At 40.6% G+C, this 18,489-nt stretch overlaps 1 protein-coding gene across 4 annotated transcripts in view; it reads right to left on the bottom strand.

The window, feature by feature from the left end:
* The window catches only part of LOC124034644 (glutamate receptor ionotropic, delta-2), a 671,933-nt gene extending 655,936 nt beyond the window's left edge, over positions 1-15,997 (bottom strand). For all 4 annotated transcript variants that reach the window (XR_006838605.1, XR_006838606.1, XR_006838607.1 and 1 more), the window contains exon 1: positions 15,169-15,997. Coding sequence is in view for 1 of the 4 variants with exons in the window: in XM_046348089.1 (XP_046204045.1) it covers positions 15,169-15,256 (88 nt within the window). In the remaining 3 variants the exon portion in view is untranslated. The remainder of the gene's footprint in view (positions 1-15,168) is intronic.
* Between the last annotated feature and the right edge of the window lie 2,492 nt (positions 15,998-18,489).

Genomic DNA, 18,489 nt, shown 5'->3' with positions numbered 1-18,489 from the left:
TAGAACTCTTCTTTACACCTTCCCCCACCATCCTAGAACTCATCTTTACACCCCTCCACCTTCCTAGAATTATTCTTTACACCCCCCACCTTCCTAGAACTCACCTTCACACACACCCCACCTTCCTAGAACTCATCTTTACACCCCCAGTCCTCTTCTTTACACCCCCCACCTTCCTATAATTCTTCTTTACACCCCCACATTCCTAGAACTCATCTTTACACCCCCCACCTTCCTAGAACTCATCTTTACACCCCCACCTTCCTAGATCTCATCTTTACACCCCGACCTCCTAGAACTCTACTTTACACCCCCTCCACCTTCCTATAACTCTTATTTACACCCCCCACCTTTGTATAACTCTTCTTTACACCCCCACCTTCCTAGAACTCTTCTTTACACCACCCACCCTCCTAGAACTCTTCTTTACACCCCCCACCTTCCTAGAATTCTTCTTTACACCCCCCACCTTCCTAGAATTCTTCTTTACACCCCTCCACCTTCCTAGAACTCTGCTTTACATCCCCCCACCTTCCTACAATTCTTCTTTACACCCCGCACCTTCCTATAATTCTTCTTTACACCCCCACATTCCTAGAACTCATCTTTACACCCCCACCTTCCTAGAACTCATCTTTACACCCCCCACCTTCCTAGATCTCATCTTTACACCCCCGACCTCCTAGAACTCTACTTTACACCCCTCCACCTTCCTATAACTCTTATTTACACCCCCCACCTTTGTATAACTCTTCTTTACACCCCCACCTTCCTAGAACTCTTCTTTACACCACCCACCCCCTAGAACTCTTCTTTACACCCTCCCCCCACCATCCTTGAACTCATCTTTACACCCCTCCACCTTCCTAGAATTCTTCTTTACACCCCCGCCCTCCTAGAACTCTTCTTCACACACACCCCCCACCTTCCTAGAACTCATCTTCACACCTCCCAGTCCTCCTAGAACTCTTCTTTACACCCCCACCTTCCTATATCTCATCTTTACACACCCCAACCTCCTAGAACTCTTCTTTACACCCTCCCCCCACCATCCTTGAACTTGTCTTTACACCCCTGCCCCCACCTTAATGATGTTACTGTCCTATTGTATATAGTGTAGTTCTATTGTATATAGTGTAGTCCTATTGTATATAGTGTAGTTCTATTGTATATGGTGTAGTCCTATTGTATATAGTGTAGTTCTATTGTATATAGTGTAGTCCTATTGTATATAGTGTAGTCCTATTGTATATAGTGTAGGTCTATTGTATATAGTGTAGTCCTATTGTATATAGTGTAGTCCTATTGTATATAGTGTAGTTATGTTGTATATAGTGTAGTCCTATTGTATATAGTGTAGTCCTATTGTATATAGTGTAGTTATATTGTATATAGTGTAGTCCTATTGTATATAGTGTAGTTCTATTGTATATAGTGTAGTCCTATTGTATATAGTGTAGTCCTATTGTATATAGTGTAGGTCTATTGTATATAGTGTAGTCCTATTGTATATAGTGTAGTCCTATTGTATATAGTGTAGTTATATTGTATATAGTGTAGTCCTATTGTATATAGTGTAGTCCTATTGTATATAGTGTAGTTATATTGTATATAGTGTAGTCCTATTGTATATAGTGTAGTCCTATTAGCTGCAACACTTCAGTGAGTTGCTCCACTTATATTGGACACAGTAGGGGTCTGAATGATGATGAGGTGGAGGGCAAGGTTTCACCTTTCCTGAGAAAACAGAGCCATGTTCCATTTCAGGATCACATGAAATCAAAGGAATTAGTGGGGCAAAAACAACAATATCTAGATGATTCGAGTGGGCTTCTCCTAAAGAGGATTTAAAGCTTAACTTTTTAAGATTTACAAGACTTATGCTTAGGACAGGCAGTAATTGAATAAGGTATTTGCATAAGGATTACCGCATGAGTTATAATTTGTTTTATTTAATACAAAGAAAAAAATATCTGTCAAAAGTAAAACTGTCCAAATATGCAACCTTGCATGCTTTGATCTGCTGAAGAAAAGTTTATGGGAATTCTGTCATTATCCCCGACAAAGACATCTAGACATTTCTTTTAAGAATAATCAGATGTTCTGTGGAAATATTTTCAACATCTTTCCATCAATTTCTTGGAATCGAGGATGCCAAGTGCATTGGATAAAGGTAGTAAATACAGTAGTCTATTTCATTAAAGTTGAATATGTATTTCAGCCTAAGCGCAACCCGGCCACTTGGTTTTCTATAAAGTTAATGGATGGGGCTGGAGAAATGGAACCACCCTCAAATTCATAGATGGAGCTATGGAAGGACTGACAATCTGTGAGATGGAATCAACATGAATATTGCACAGCAGTAGCCATTTCAGATTACACCTAAAAATAACTCAAATACATAAACAATAATTTCCTTATGCTTATAATGTAGAGGAACGATGGGGTTAGAAACATAGGAGAATGAGAGGAAGAGAGAAGCGAGGGTTAAATATTTCAGCACTCTGGCTCTTCTTCATCTAAGAGAAGACAGGTGAAACGGGGGGGGGGGGGGCAGAAGACAAAGATATCTTAAGGCTTTCTACCCATTGTGAGTTTGAGGTGAAGAGGGGAGGTGACAAGGGGAGAAAGTGAGAGGGCCTGGAGAGAAGGGAAGAGAAAACAACAAATGAAAGTAAAAGGCCAGAGGGCTCTAAAGAAGGCAGGGTAATGATTACCACAGACACAGCCTCTCCCAAGGAGGCTCAGCTCCATCTCTCTCTGTCTGGAGAGAGTAATGTGGTGCTTGGTAAAGCCAGGCATTTCTCTCCTGGCCTGACAGATTTCATCCCCTTCTTGTTCAACTGTTTTGTCACTGTTATGTTGAGTATGACTCGTATTTACTGTAAAAAATATATATATATTTTTTTGTTTCCCTCTTGCTAGTCAGAGCTGTTTGTCCAACAACAATGACATCCTGACTACACATGATATAGTCAACCAATAAACCACATATTGGTCCTTTGGGTGGTGGATCATTCTTGATACACACGGAAAACTGTTGAGCATGAAAAACCCAGCAGCGTTGCAGTTCTTGACACACGCCAATCCAACTGTATTTTGATGCAGTATTTAATACTGTATAATAACAATGACTGCTAGCATCTGTGAGCCTGGTTGTTCAGTGCTATGTGTAAAAGACCAGGGTTAAAGATTAATACTAAGGCAAAATGTAACTACTAGATTCATGTTGAGGTGAACTGTAACCACTACATTAATGCTAAGGTAAACTGTAACCACTAGATTAATGCTGAGGTAAACTGTAACCACTAACCACTACATTAATGCTGAGGTAAATTGTAACCACTAAGCACTAGATTAACGCTGAGGTAAACTGTAACCACAAGATTAATATTGAGGTGAACTCTAACCTCTAGATTAATACTGAGGTAAACTGTAACCACTAGATTAATGTTGAGGTGAACTGTAACCACTAGATTAATGCTGAGGTAAACTGTAACCACTAACCACTAGATTAATGCTGAGGTAAACTGTAACCACTAGATTAATATTGAGGTGAACTATAACCACTAGATTAATGCTGAGGTAAACTGTAACCACTAGATTAATGCTGAGGTAAACTGTAACCACTAGATTAATGCTGAGGTAAACTGTAACCACTAACCGCTAGATTAATGCTGAGGTAAACTGTAACCACTAGATTAATGCTGAGGTAAACTGTAACCACTAACCACTAGATTAATGCTGAGGTAAACTGTAACCACTAGATTAATGTTGAGGTGAACTGTAACCACTAGATTAATGCTGATGTAAACTGTAACCACTAGATTAATTCTGAGGTAAACTGTAACCACTAGATTAATGCTGAGGTAAACTGTAACCACTAGATTAATGCTGAGGTAAACTGTAACCACTAGATTAATGTTGAGGTAAACTGTAACCACTAACCACTAGATTAATGCTGGGGTAAACTGTAACCACTAACCACTAGATTAATGCTGAGGTAAACTGTAACCACTAGATTAATGCTGAGGTAAACTGTAACCACTAGATTAATGCTGAGGTAAACTGTAACCACTAGATTAATGTTGAGGTGAACTGTAACCACTAGATTAATGCTGAGGTAAACTGTAAACACTAGATTAATGCTGAGGTAAACTGTAACCACTAGATTAATATTGAGGCGAACTGTAACCACTAGATTAATGCTGAGGTAAACTGTAAACACTAGATTAATGCTGAGGTAAACTGTAACCACTAGATTAATACTGAGGTAAACTGTAACCACTAACCACTACATTAATGCTGAGATAAACTGTAACCACTAAGCACTAGATTAACGCTGAGGTAAACTGTAACCACTAGATTAATGCTGAGGTAAACTGTAACCGATTGATTAATATTGAGGTGAACTGTAACCACTAGATTAATGCTGAGGTAAACTGTAACCACTAGATTAATGCTGAGGTAAACTGTAACCACTAGATTAACGCTGAGGTAAACTGTAACCACTGGATTAATGCTGAGGTAAACTGTAACCGATTGATTAATATTGAGGTGAACTGTAACCACTAGATTAATGCTGAGGTAAACTGTAACCACTAGATTAATGTTTAGGTAAACTGTAACCACTCGATTAATGCTGAGGTAAACTGTAACCACTAACCACTACATTAATGCTGAGATAAACTGTAACCATTAAGCACTAGATTAACGCTGAGGTAAACTGTAACCATTTAGCACTAGATTAACGCTGAGGTAAACTGTAACCACTAGATTAATGAGGAGGTAAACTGCAACCACTATATTAATAATGAGGTCAACTGTAACCACTAGATTAATAACGAGGTCAACTGTAACCACTAGATTAATCCAGGTAAAAACTATGATCCCTTAGTAGTGTCACTTGTTAAATCCACTTCAATCTGAATAGATGAAGAGGAGGAGAGAGGTTAAATAAGGTTTTTAAGCCTTGAGACAATTGTGACATGGGATTGTATATGTGTGCCATTGAGAGGATAAATGGGCAAAACAAAATATTTAAGTGTCTTTGAACATGGTATGGTAGTAGGTACCAGGCGCACCGTTTTGAGTGTTTCAAGAACTGTAATGCTGCAGGGATTTTCATGCTCAACAGTTTCCCATACTTATCAAGAATGGTCTACCACCCAAAGGACATTCAGCCAACTTGAGCCAACTGTGGGAAGCATTGGAGTCAACATGGGCCAGCATCCCTGGGGAACGCTTCCGAACCTTGTAGTGTCCATGCCCGTTGAAAAGAGACTGTTCTGAGGGGGGAAATGTTTTGTACACTCAGTGTAGATTGGAAAGATGACTGGAGCAACAACGATTCAAGGTGAATCAGAAGGCAATGTCCAAGCCTTTGCAACAATATCAAATCAAATCAAATTTGTATTGGTTACATACACATGGTTAGCAGATGTCAATGCAAATGTAGCGTAATACTTGTGCCATATACTGTATGTCTGGATCATTGTTATTGACTATTGATTGAAACGGGTCAGCTAACCTCCGTTGTTCAGCTAATTGGCACTCATAATTTTAGGGAAACTCAAATCTTTTGTCTGTCTTTAGTTAGTGCGTAAAACAAAATGGTTCATTATTTCAAAACAAAAACAAATATCTTGTCCCAATTGAATAAGTCTTCTTTGGAATTTCTATTGATTCTATTCATATTTCAGCAACAAAAAAAATTATACGTTCTATTCATTTCTTACTACCTAACTGGAACCGAGGGGGAATCAGACAACCCAGGTGACACCTTTGTATTCACAGTTAATTCTGTCAGTCCAGGAGAGAATAAAACCTGAAAACAATTAACCATGCTGAACATTTTCCATTCAAGAATATGTATAATAATCATTATCATGTACCAGGGAAATAATGCCTTCCGCGTGAGCCTTGATTGGCATGCTTACTGTACTGTGGTGCTGCAGTCAACTGGGACCTTGTCCTTGTTCACTAAACACACAGGAAATTACTCTCGTTTTCAACATGAGGGCTTTGAAAATACGATGCAGCTGAGAAATGTTCTCTGCCATGCACCCTCTGAATAATGGAGAAATATGTCCAGCTAACCCATGTACTGTATATTAATATAATATATACCGTTCAGCGGATGGTTCTATCCGAAGCAGCTAACACGGTAGTGCGTGCATACATTTTCGTAGTGGCGGCCCCAGCGGGAATCGCACCAATGAACCTGACAATGCAAGCTTGGTCCTTTTCAGCCAATCTTGTAAATTCAGTGCGATTTGCTTCATTTTTTTGTGCCGTGTGAGCAATCCAAAGGAACTCAGACCCCTCAAAAGTCCCCCCGAAGCGAACCTACAGTAACCTCTCAAGAGCTGGTCTGAGTTCGGTTCCCTGAAATCCCAAGGTTTGGTTCCCGTTTTTACGGCAACGTGAACACAATGCTCTCCAGGTTCGCTTGTCATTATTCCCGCACCACACACTAGGCTACAGCAACACAATTTCCCATAACGCATCACATTGGTGCCACAAAAGAGAGAAGATTATGAAATAACGTGTGCTGTTTTTGGATATTGATTAACGAGTGTCAAGGATGCTCAGAAATTCCAAAACTTGTGTAGTTTTATACTGACACTATTACTTGTTTGCAATATGTGATATATAGGCTAAGAGAGCTTCATAAATTGTTTATTCGATTGTGGGGTTTGAATTGTGAGAAGACAGCAATATTTTGGGAGAATCACAATATAGGTTACAAAATCAATGCTTGCTCTTAAAGTAGCCTACATTGGGTGAACAGTTTTCAATTACCACTAATATTAACATGTTGATGTTATCTTCTGATAATAATAATAATGTTTCATGTTTTAACTAAATGCAATCTATTAGCTTTCCGAATGAAAGTAGGTATATCTAGCTGTCCGTAACACGTTCTGATGGAATGGCTTGTTCTACTCTTTGTAAAAACCCAGAGTGCATTGAGTGAATGTTGGGAAAGGATCTTGGTTCCTTTCTAAACAAAACAATGTGAAAGCAAAGACAGTAATTTTGCCTTTTTTTTTACCTCAGAGTCCACTTTAAAGAGGAGTGAGATCGGTTATTTTGAAAAGCACTACAATTCCTTCAGAAAGTATTCACACCCCTTGACTTTTTTGTTGTGTTACAAAGTGAAATTAAAATGGATTTAATTGTTAGTTTTTTGTCAACGATTTACAAAAAATACTCAGATTTAAGTCAAAACTGTAACTCGGCCACTCAGGAACATTCACCGTCTTCTTGGTATGCAACTCCAGTGTAGATTTGGCCTTATGTTTTAGGTTATTGTCCTGCAGAAAGGTGAATTTATCTCCCAGTGTCAATGGAAAGCAGACTGAACCAGGGTCTAGGATATTGCCTGTGCTTAGCTCCATTCCGTTTACAAGCATACCCATAACATGACGCAGCAACCACTATGCTTGAAAATGCGGAGAGTGGTACTCAGTAATGTGTTGTATTGGATTTACCCCAAACATAACACTTTGTATTCAGGACAAAAATGTATTGCTTTGCCACATTTTTTTGCAGTATTACTTTAGTGCCTTGTTGCAAACAGGATTCATGTTTTGGAATATTTGTATTATGTACAGGCTTCTTTCTTTTCACTCTATCATTTATTGTGGAGTTACTACAATGTTGTTGATCCATCCTCAGTTCTCTCCTATCACAGCCATTAAAGTCCATAACTGTTTTAAAGTCACCATTGGCCTCAAGGTGAAATCACTGAGCGGTTTACTTCCTCTTTCCGGCACCATGCTCAAAGGGATATTGAATGTCTGCATTTTTTTTTACCCATCTAACAATAGATTCCCTTCTTTGCGAGGCATTGGAAAACCTCCCTTGTTTTTGTGGTTGAATCTGTATTTGTATTTTTTTAAATTTCACCTTCATTTTTAACCAGGTAGGCTAGTTGAGAACAAGTTCTCATTTACAACTGCAACCTGACCAAGATAAAGCAAAGCAGTGTGACACAGACAACAACACAGAGTTACACATGGAATAACATGGAATAAATAATAAACAAGCCAATAACACAATAAACAAGTCAATGACACAGTGGAAAAAAATTAAGTCCATATACAGTGTGTACAAATGGCATGAGGAGGTTGGCAATAAATAGGCCATGGGACGAATAATTACAATTTAGCAGATTAACACTGGAGTGATAAATGAGCAGATGATGATGTGCAAGTAGAGATACTGGTGTGCAAAAGAGCAGAAAAGCACATCAAAACAGTATGGGGATGAGGTAGGTAGATTGGGTGGACTATTTACAGATGGACTATGTAGCGGTCGGTTAGCTGCTCAGATAGCTGATGTTTAAAGTTGGTGAGGGAAATATAAGTCTCCAGCTTCAGTGATTTTTGCAATTCGTTCCAGTCACTGGCAGCAGAGAACTGGAAGGAAAGGCGGCCAAATGAGGTGTTGGCTTTGGGGATGATCAGTGAGATATACCTGCTGGAACGTGTGCTACGGGTGGGTGTTGTTATCGTGACCAGTGACCTGAGATAAGGAGGAGCTTTACCTAGCATATACTTATAGACGACCTGGAGCCAGTGGATCTGGCAACGAATATGTAGCGAGGGCCAGCCGACTAGAGCATACAGGTCGCAGTGGTGGGTGGTATAAGGTGATTTGGTAACAAAACGGATGGCACTGTGATAACTGGATGCAGTCTTTCTGAGTAGCTATTTTGTAGATGACATCGCTGAAGTTGAGGATCGGTAGGATAGTCAGTTTTACGAGGGTAAGTTTGGCAAAGTGAGTGATGGAGGCTTTGTTGCAAAATAGAAAGACGATTCTAGATTTGACTTTGGATTGGAGATGTTTAATATGAGTCTAGAAGGAGGGTTTACAGTCTAGCCAGACACCTAGGTATTTATAGTTGTCCACATATTCTAGGTCAGAACCGTCCAGGGTGGTGATGCTAGTCAGGCGGGCGGGTGCAGGCAGCGAACGTTTGAAAAGCATGCATTTGGTTTTATTAGCGTTTAAGAGCAGTTAGAGACCACGGAAGGAGTGTTGTAGGGCATTAAAGCTTGTTTGGAGGTTTGTTAGCACAGTGTCCAAAGAAGGGCCAGAAGAATACAGAATGATATCGTCTGCGTAGAGGTGGATCAGGGAATCACCTGCAGCAAGAGCGACATCATTGATATATACAGAGAAAAGAGTCGGCCTGAGAATTGAACCCTGTGGCACTCCCATAGAGACTGTCAGAGGTCCGGACAACAGGCCCTCCGATTTGACACACTGAACTCTGTCTGCAAAAAAGTTGGTGAACCAGACGAGGCAGTCATTTGAGAAACCAAGGCTGTTGAGTCTGCAGATAAGAATACAGTGATTGACAGAGTCGAAAGCCTTGGCCAGGTCGATGAAGATGGCTGCACAGTACTGTCTTTTATCGATGGCGGTTATGATATCGTTTAGTACCTTGAGCGTGGCTGAGATGCACCAGTGAAACCGGATTGCACAGTGGAGAACACACGGTGGCATTCGAAATGGTCAGTGATCTGTTTATTAACTTGGCTTTCGAAGACTTTAGAGAGGCAGGGCAGGATAGATATAGGTCTATAGCAGTTTGGGTCTAGAGTGTCAACCCCTTTGAAGAGGGGGATGACCGCAGCAGCTTTCCAATTATTAGGGATCTCGGACGATACGAAAGGGAGGTTGAACAGGCTGGTAATAGGGGTTGCAACAATGGCGACGGATAGTTTTAGAAAGAGAGGATCCAGATTGTCTAGCCCAACTGATTTGCACGGGTCCAGGTTTTGCAGCTCTTTGCAGCTCATCTGCTATCTGGATTTAGGTGAAGGAGAAGCTGGGGAGGCTCGGGCGAGTAGCTGCGGGCGGGGGGGCATAGCTGTTGCCCGGGGTTGGAGTAGCCAGGAGGAAGGAATGGCCAGCCGTAGAGAGATGCTTATTGAAATTTTCGATTATCATGGGTTTATCAGTGGTGACCGTGTTGCCTAGCCTCAGTGCAGTGGGCAGCTGGGATGAGGTGCTCTTGTTCTCCATGGACTTTACAGTGTCCCAAAACTTTTTGGAGTTAGAGCTACAGCACATTTTTACTCCTGGACTTATTTAGCCTTGCCATAACAAATGGGTTGAATACTTATTGATTCAAGGCATTTCAGCATTTCATTTTTTATTAATTTGAAAAAATATTTGAAAAACATAATTCCACTTTGACATTATGGTGTGTAGGTCAGTTACACAAAATCTATATATATATATATATATATATATATATATATATATATGCCATTTAGCAGACGCTTTTATCCAAAGCGACTTACAGTCATGTGTGCATACATTCTACGTATGGGTGGTCCCGGGGATCGAACCCACTACCCTGGCGTTACAAGCGCCATGCTCTACCAACTGAGCTACAATTTTAAATTCAGTCTGTAACAAAACAAAATGTGGAAAAAGACCAGGGGTGTGAATACTTTCTGAAGGCACTATATATGTGAAGACACCCTAGGCCACACAGGACCAACATACTATCTATATGGCATACACAGCACAGTCCTCAGGCCTACAATAAGAGAACTGGTAAAACACATGAATGACTTGGTTTCCTGTCTGCCTCTCTAGCTATGTTCTTTATTCACTTTCTCTCTCATTTATCTACAACCAACGTTTTCCCTGTTAACATAAAGGTTAAAGTCTTGTAAAATAAAAAGTAGGATGTATGTATCTGTACACAGCATGCTCAATTATATATGAGCATATTAAGCTCTGTGGCCCTTCTAGTTTATTTAATCAGGAAAAAGACCATTGAGGTTAGAAACCTCTTTTATTGGTTCTAGGTAGGGCTAAAGTGCAGGAGTGCCAGAGTTAGTGACTGGTAGTGGTGCATGTGTTCCCATTTGCCATGTGTGTTTTGGGACTGGCCCACTGGGAAAACCAACAGAGATTTCCGGAGGACGATTCACCCCAGTGAACTGTGAGGAAAGCAGAATGTAAAAGACTTAGTATGACCCGTTAGTGGAGTCGTACAGCCAAGCCAACGGACCAACTTACCATGGCAACTAATTGAGCATATCCTGGAACAATCAGCAGGCTTTTGAAGTCGATCAGTCAATTAGAAATATATGGCATGATGAACATACAGGCTAGCAGAGCCTCCCCCATTCGCTGGGAGTTCCATCGTGGAGCACACTTACTTGTGCTACTGTTTGCCTTTATAACGAGGGTCGTTTTATAGTGCTGTAAATTTACTGTCAACTCTCTCTATGCTCGGAAAACATGCAAAACTGCTCCTGAATGGAGGCAAGGTTATTGGTACATGCCTAACTGTCCCATTGGCTTCCTGTCCACACACACACACACACACACACACACACACACACACACACACACACACACACACACACACACACACACACACACACACACACACACACACACACACACACACACACACACACACACACACACACACACACACACACACACACACACACACCGGCATGCTGAGGTTAGCCTGGGCATTAGGAGGGGATTAAGCCAAAAACCTTTACAACACACATACTCCTCATCATCAGTTTGTTCTTGGGATAAGGGCCTTGATTGTTCTCCAAATATAGCCTGTTTGAAATGGCCCAGTTCACCTGGCCTACCTTACCTTACCTTACCTTACCTTACCTTACCTTACCTTACCTTACCTTACCTTACCTTACCTTACCTTACCTTACCTTACCTTACCTTACCTTACCCTACCTGCTGACTGTTTACAGGGTTAGACTCCATGTTATTCAAATATAGCCTGTTTGAAATGGCCCAGTTCACCTGGCCTACCTTACCTTACCTTACCTTACCTTACCTTACCTTACCTTACCTTACCTTACCTTACCTTACCTACTGACTGTTTAAAGGGTTAGACTCCATGTTATTCAAATATAGCCTGTTTGAAATGGCCCAGGTCACCTGGCCTACCTTACCTTACCTGCTGACTGTTTACAGGGTTAGACTCCATGTTATTCCACCATAGATTCCACAATACATTTTGTAATAATAAGGATGGAAACAAATGTAGAAGAGAAAGAATTAATGTAATAAATTGCAATGATATACTTTAGCTTGTCTCGTGTAAAGCCTTGTGGCAGTAAGTTATTCTGGAAAACGATATTCTAAAGGATATTCGAATTCAATTTGAATAAATATAGGGGAGGCAGCGATTGCAAGTACTGAAAACAGGATTTTCTTTAGCATACATTACCTGCAACCCCTCACAATCACTCAAAATACTATATGTCTGTGTCACATCCAGTACTGCAGTCAGACATCCTAACACAGAAGAAATCTGAGGTGTTAAATCTTCTGCAAAAAAATCCACGGAGTAGCAGATCTGTTAGAGCTCACAGATACATAACTTGATAGGTGGATAGATAGGAATCCCTTCACACAAACGTGCTCATTGTTAAAAAGGAAGGAATCTTGACAGCTGAGAAAACAGGTTAGCAAAACGCCCAGGAACATCCCATTCTAAAGGCCCACATACTTCATTTCCACTACCATGGCAAAGGCAAAGATGGAACAGTTGATCAAATTCTCTCTTATATTACAGCTGAATAAAACAGCCTCTCGAACCACACATTCTCCCTGAGGAAGATCTAACCTATCATTTGGTTCAGATCATAAATAATGTGAAAATTATATGATTTAAAAGATAAATAATAAATATGTTTTTCCCTTCTCAGGAGTATTGGGAAGTGTTGAATATTAATACATAATGACCGTTTGAAAGTCTATAAAGACTCAGAACAACCACTAGGGGGGGATTATAATAAACCTAACCCTCCAGCATTTCGAGTTGTGCACATTGGATTTGACCAGGTGCAAAACATAAACAGAGGCATCCACTTTAAACAGGGAATCATGAACCTTAAGCGGGGGCAACAAAGTAGCCTGAAGTCGGACTGCCGTGCGGGAATGTTTGCCTCCTCTGCATTAGTGCATGGTGAGCGGGTGGATGTGGTGTGTGAGGACGGTGCCAGGCAGCTCGGATAATACCAGGGACTTTGTTGCTTTCCAGCGACATAAATCACAGTGACTTACTGAATAGCCTCATAAAGCGGCGGGCCATTGCGATGCAGTGCACGGCGCACGGGCTCTCCCTTCAGCATGCAGATCATTAGAAGGCTCCTCGGTGATCAAGTAATGCGCGCAAAATGAAAATGCCTACCTAAAATTCCCGCGTCACAGGAAAGGATAATGCGGTAGTGCTATCTCTGGGTTGACGTCAGGGTTCTCCCCCCCATTCTTTCTTTAATAGCAACAAAGAGATTAGAAAGGGATTACTTCTGACATCGTCAAAGTGATGCTTAATATACTGTAGCTTTTCATTCCCTTGACCTTCCACTCGTTTAGGTAGACAATGTAGTCCTTAAGACTTAAATTCAAGCATTTTGTTCCACAATAATTAGGCCTACCATGTTGTTTTTTATGCTGTCTTGATTTCTCACTTGATCGTGCAATGCAAGGATATATCAAAACAAACAAGTGGCCTATAGTCTGTCATTTCCACCAGGGAGGGTAGTGACCTGGGTAACCTTTCATGTAGTGATCCTAAATACAAACGTCAAAGAATGGAAACGAACTATCGATTGGGGGTTGGGAATTAAACAAAGACTCAAAAACACAACCAAATTATATTTATCAAGGATAAGAGAACAAAAAAACGGGTTATTGGCATTCAGATGAAAATGAAGGACATTTAAAGTAGGCTACGTTAAAACCGGGAAAATATTCAATATAAATAGGATAAATATTCCCCGTTTTTCATTGGAGTAAACTAACCTTGCCCAAAGACCGTCCATAAACGAATCCCTGATCTTGACAAACAGCTACAAATAAACTCATGTAAATCACCTTGGCCTACCTTGGCTTATGTTTCTGATGCATTAAATCGACTTTTGTCAAGTGTGCAACAAGTCAGAAATGCATTGCAAAAATAATGACCTCACAATAGACTATCAGAGTATTGGGGGTTGGAATAATCAAATATAAAGAAGGCCAATGTACTAAACAGGTTAAGGGATTTTACAAACTAATATATGGAAATAGTGGTTTTAGATTAGGTAAACCTGTAGCTTTTTATGTTAAGCTCATAGCCTCTAGGCCTGTAGCTCTATCGGGGTTATCTTGCTTGTAACATTTTAAAACCATCAGTGTGCTGCAAGGTGCGATCGTTGACACCCCAAATTGGTGTGCATCTCTCTCTCTCTCTCTCACACACACACACACACACACACACACACACACACACACACACACACACACACACACACACACACACACACACACACACACACACACACACGCACACACGCACACGCACACACGCACACGAGTGGATTTTCCCCCATTTGAAATCACAATTCATGTCCATCCAAATAGTAACCTATATACATGCGCACAAGACATGCACGATGCAGACATCTCTCAGCTGACCATTCTCTTACATCCTACATTATAAGAAGTATCTAACAACAATTTTCCTACACCCCTTTTCGATATGCCACTCAACATTATCACACTTCCCACAGTGGTAGGCACGGGCCTATATTGTTAAGGCTATTCCAGCTGCATTGCATGTAGGTTACATGTAAATGTGGATACATTGTTTCAAGAAATAGCATATCAGCATATTCCTCCCTAATCCGCAGACATCACGGACTTTTCATATCACCTGTTTTCAGATAGCAGGCGATTTGAGACAGTAAACACAATACCCATTGGCTAATCACTATGTTCATATTACATTTTAGTTATTCACATTTCCCGCCTTTACATTATTAAATATAAAAACATGAGATGAAATACCCAAATTAAAACATACATGGTAAGTGTGTGCAAAACTCAGCAGGCAACTTCATTAGCCATTATGCGCAATGGCGCATGCTGTTAAATACATTATTATTCTTATTTTGTGGGGGGGATTAATTGCTCATATTTAATATCCGTGTATCCGTGTACCAATATCATGCTACGGGAACTGACACTGTCCACACCGTTAGTGGTGTGTGGTGGTACAAATGATTTGCTTATACCAAAAATCTATGCAGAGACAAATCTATGCACAGAGGCATGGCATCCTTATTAGCCTACTGATGTTGGAAGAAGGCAACTTACCGATGTGTATGATTGAATCAGAAAGCACGGGCTCCCACTCCTGACTCCAAAATATGGCAAGGAACAACACTGCTGAAACAACTTTCATGTCTCCCACAGTTTAAGGCTATTTTCCCAAGAAGCGCCGAACAAGATGCGTGTGATTTGCTAGTTTTAAATCCAGAATAACCAAGATTTAGTCCATATAGGGATGGATCTATCTCTTGATGGAGTTTGCTTCTTGACTTGAATGTCGCTGTTCTCAGTTAAAAGGTAAGAGATATCCAGTTACCCTGTTAAAAAATCCAGTTACATCAAATCATGCCGAAAGCTATGGGGTTCTCCACAGCCGCTTCCAACGCTGACGCATCCGATCAATCCAAACCTGGGGATGAATGCAAGCCAAATGCAATGTTTGATAAATATTAGGAAAGCAGGGGTTTGCTTTTCTCATACGCAGGTCCTGGGCTGATTTGGTCGAGACCGTAGATTCTGCCTCAGACACGACGCATTTTGCTTTAATGAATCAAACGAAACGCAAAACTTCAATTTTCATGCGGATTCTAAAACTGTATCCATCACTGCCATTTAAGACGTAAAAAATGAGAACTCATTCATATTTAACAAGGACCACCATATTCCGAAATACTGGCAAGATATAGGGACCACTCTTTTCTGCGACAGAAAATCAAGTGAAAATTCGCCACGGTGCGCGCGATGACCGCTCCGCATGCGGATTGTCTCTAGCAGTCGGAGGATGAGGTATACTGTGTGGGAGAAGGCCCTGTAGAGAGCCAACTACACGGACAGCAGCAGTTGCCAGCCGCGCATTGTCTGGACCAGAGTTACCTGGGAGGATGACTGACGGAGGCAGGGAGAGGGAGAGATGCACAGAGGGCGGGGGGTAGGCTATCTAAAATGAACCGAGAGGGGTAATCTGGCCAAGCTCCGCCCTGGTTCAGTGGCGGGCACTCCATCTCCATCGGTCTCATAAATGGGGGGTCCCTGGGCATAATCTTAATCTGATGGCGATCCTGGATTAAGGATCCTGGAGGATAACACTTTGGCACGTGATCGCTTTTGAACAATAGCCTACATTTCAGGAAGTGAAGGTGGGAATAAAGGGAAATCAGTTTGTCTTTTAAATGTCTATCTTTTCAATCAAATGTCATTGTTTCACAACTGTCATTGCCCCATAACTTTCATGCAACATGGATGTTCACTAAAGAAGACTGATTGCACTAGAGTGGAAACTGGACATAGTTTACACATTGTAAAAAGTAACTGCTTAACTCATTAAAGAAATTGAGTAGTCGCTACTAAAAAATATCCAATGGTCAATAGAACTAAAATCATAAAAGTGGAACTAACTCATATGTCAATAAGATTTCTAGTCACTTAATGTTTTTGAGTACAGTTCAATTGTAGGTTATTGAGTAAATATAACTATACTGAACAAATATATAAACACAACATGCAACAATTTCAACAACTCTTAGCCAAGAGATACTGGCATGCATAGTATTTATATCAGACATCTGTGGCATTGTGTTGTGTGACAAAACTGCACATTTTAGAAAGGCCGTTTATTTTCCCCCAGCACGAGGTGCACCTGTGTAATGATCATGCTGTTTCATCAGCTTCTTGATATGCCACACCTGTCAGGTTGATGGATTATTTTGGCAAAGGAGAAATGCCACGAACAGGGATGTAAACAGAACTTGAGTGCCACGAACAGGGATGTAAACAGAACTTGAGAGAAATAAGCTTTTTGAGCATATGGAACATTTGTGGGATCTTTTATTTCACCTCATGAAACATGGGACCAACACTTATGTTTTTGTTCAGTATACTTATTTATGTTCTGCTAATCTAAAGTTGCGTTTTTACAAGTTATGGTTATTTAATATTTTAAAGTCAATATAACATTTATTAAATCAATTGTTCTTACTTGATTCTATAGTTTTTATGTCTTTATGTAAAATAATAAAGAAGTAGTCAGACATTGACTACCAATTGTGCGCCGCCCTATAGGACTCCCGATCACGGCCGGTTGTGATACAGCCCGGGATCAAACCCGGGTATGTAGTGACTCCTCTACCACTGTGATGCAGTGCCTTAGACCACTGCGCCACTCTGTTTATATTTAACATATATTTCTAAAATAGTATTAAGCAGTTTGTTGTGCTATCAGGTATAATTGATCATGATGAACGGATATCAAAACCCTTTTGGTCAAATTGACGTTCAATAATGAGACAATCCATTCCCACCATCAACAGGGTCATGTGCACAACTCTTAGCGACAGAGGCTAATGCAGCACCCTGTGATGTTTACAGCGCTATCTGCTAGCTAGAGGAATGAGCACTGTGCTCAACAATGCCTGCTAACGTGAGTTAAAATGGCACATTGTCACATATATAAAACAATGTTAAATATTTAGACACAACCACTGAAAATTACTAATTAGAACTACTTACACTTGCAAAAAAAGTGTAAGGAAGATTAATAATTTAAGTAAAAGGGGCCCTACATTTTTATGTTCACTACAACAAATATTCATGTTCAAGTAACTTCCTTACAGTTCAGAATACATCATGCAATTTAGTTTTAAAAGTTTATAAAACACAAAACTGTTAAGTATTTACAACTTAAAATGATAACCATTACTTTAAGTATTGAACACTGAAATACTTTGAGTTGGGTTACTCGAATGGTTCTTGACAACAGGTTTCCACCAAAAATGGAGTTAGCAGAACTACACTGAACAAAAATATAAATGCAACATGTTTAATGAGCTGCGATTTTTGATCCCCAAAATGTTCCATACGTACCAACAGCTTATTTCTCTGAAATTTGTGTAACCACGCCAACCCAGGACCTCCACATCAGGCTTCTTCACCAACAGGATCATCTGAGACCAGCCACCCAGACAGCTGATGAAACTGTGGGTTTGTACAACCAAAGAAGTTCTGCACAAACTGTCAGAAACTGTCTCAGGAAAGTTAATCTGTGTGTTCGTCGTCCTCACCAGGGTCTTGACCTGACTGCAGTTTGGTGTCGTAACAGACTTCAGTGGGGAAATTCTTACCTTCCATAGCCTCTGGCACGCTGGAGACGTGTGCTCTTCACAGATGAATCCCGGTTTCAACTGTACCGGGCAGATGGCAGACAGTGTGTATGGTGTCGTCCGGGCGAGCGGTTTGGTGATGTAAACGTTGTGAACAGAGTGCCCCATGGGGGCGGTGAGGTTATGGTATGGGGAGGCATAAGCTACGAACAATGAACACAATTGCACTTTATCAAAGGCAATTTGAATGTGCTGAGATAACGTGACGAGA

Source organism: Oncorhynchus gorbuscha, linkage group LG04 (genome assembly GCF_021184085.1).
Source record: "Oncorhynchus gorbuscha isolate QuinsamMale2020 ecotype Even-year linkage group LG04, OgorEven_v1.0, whole genome shotgun sequence".
In the NCBI taxonomy this organism is placed as follows: domain Eukaryota; kingdom Metazoa; phylum Chordata; class Actinopteri; order Salmoniformes; family Salmonidae; genus Oncorhynchus; species Oncorhynchus gorbuscha.
The sequence above is the reverse complement of the archived record's forward strand: the minus strand, read 5'-3'. Positions and strand labels throughout refer to the sequence as shown.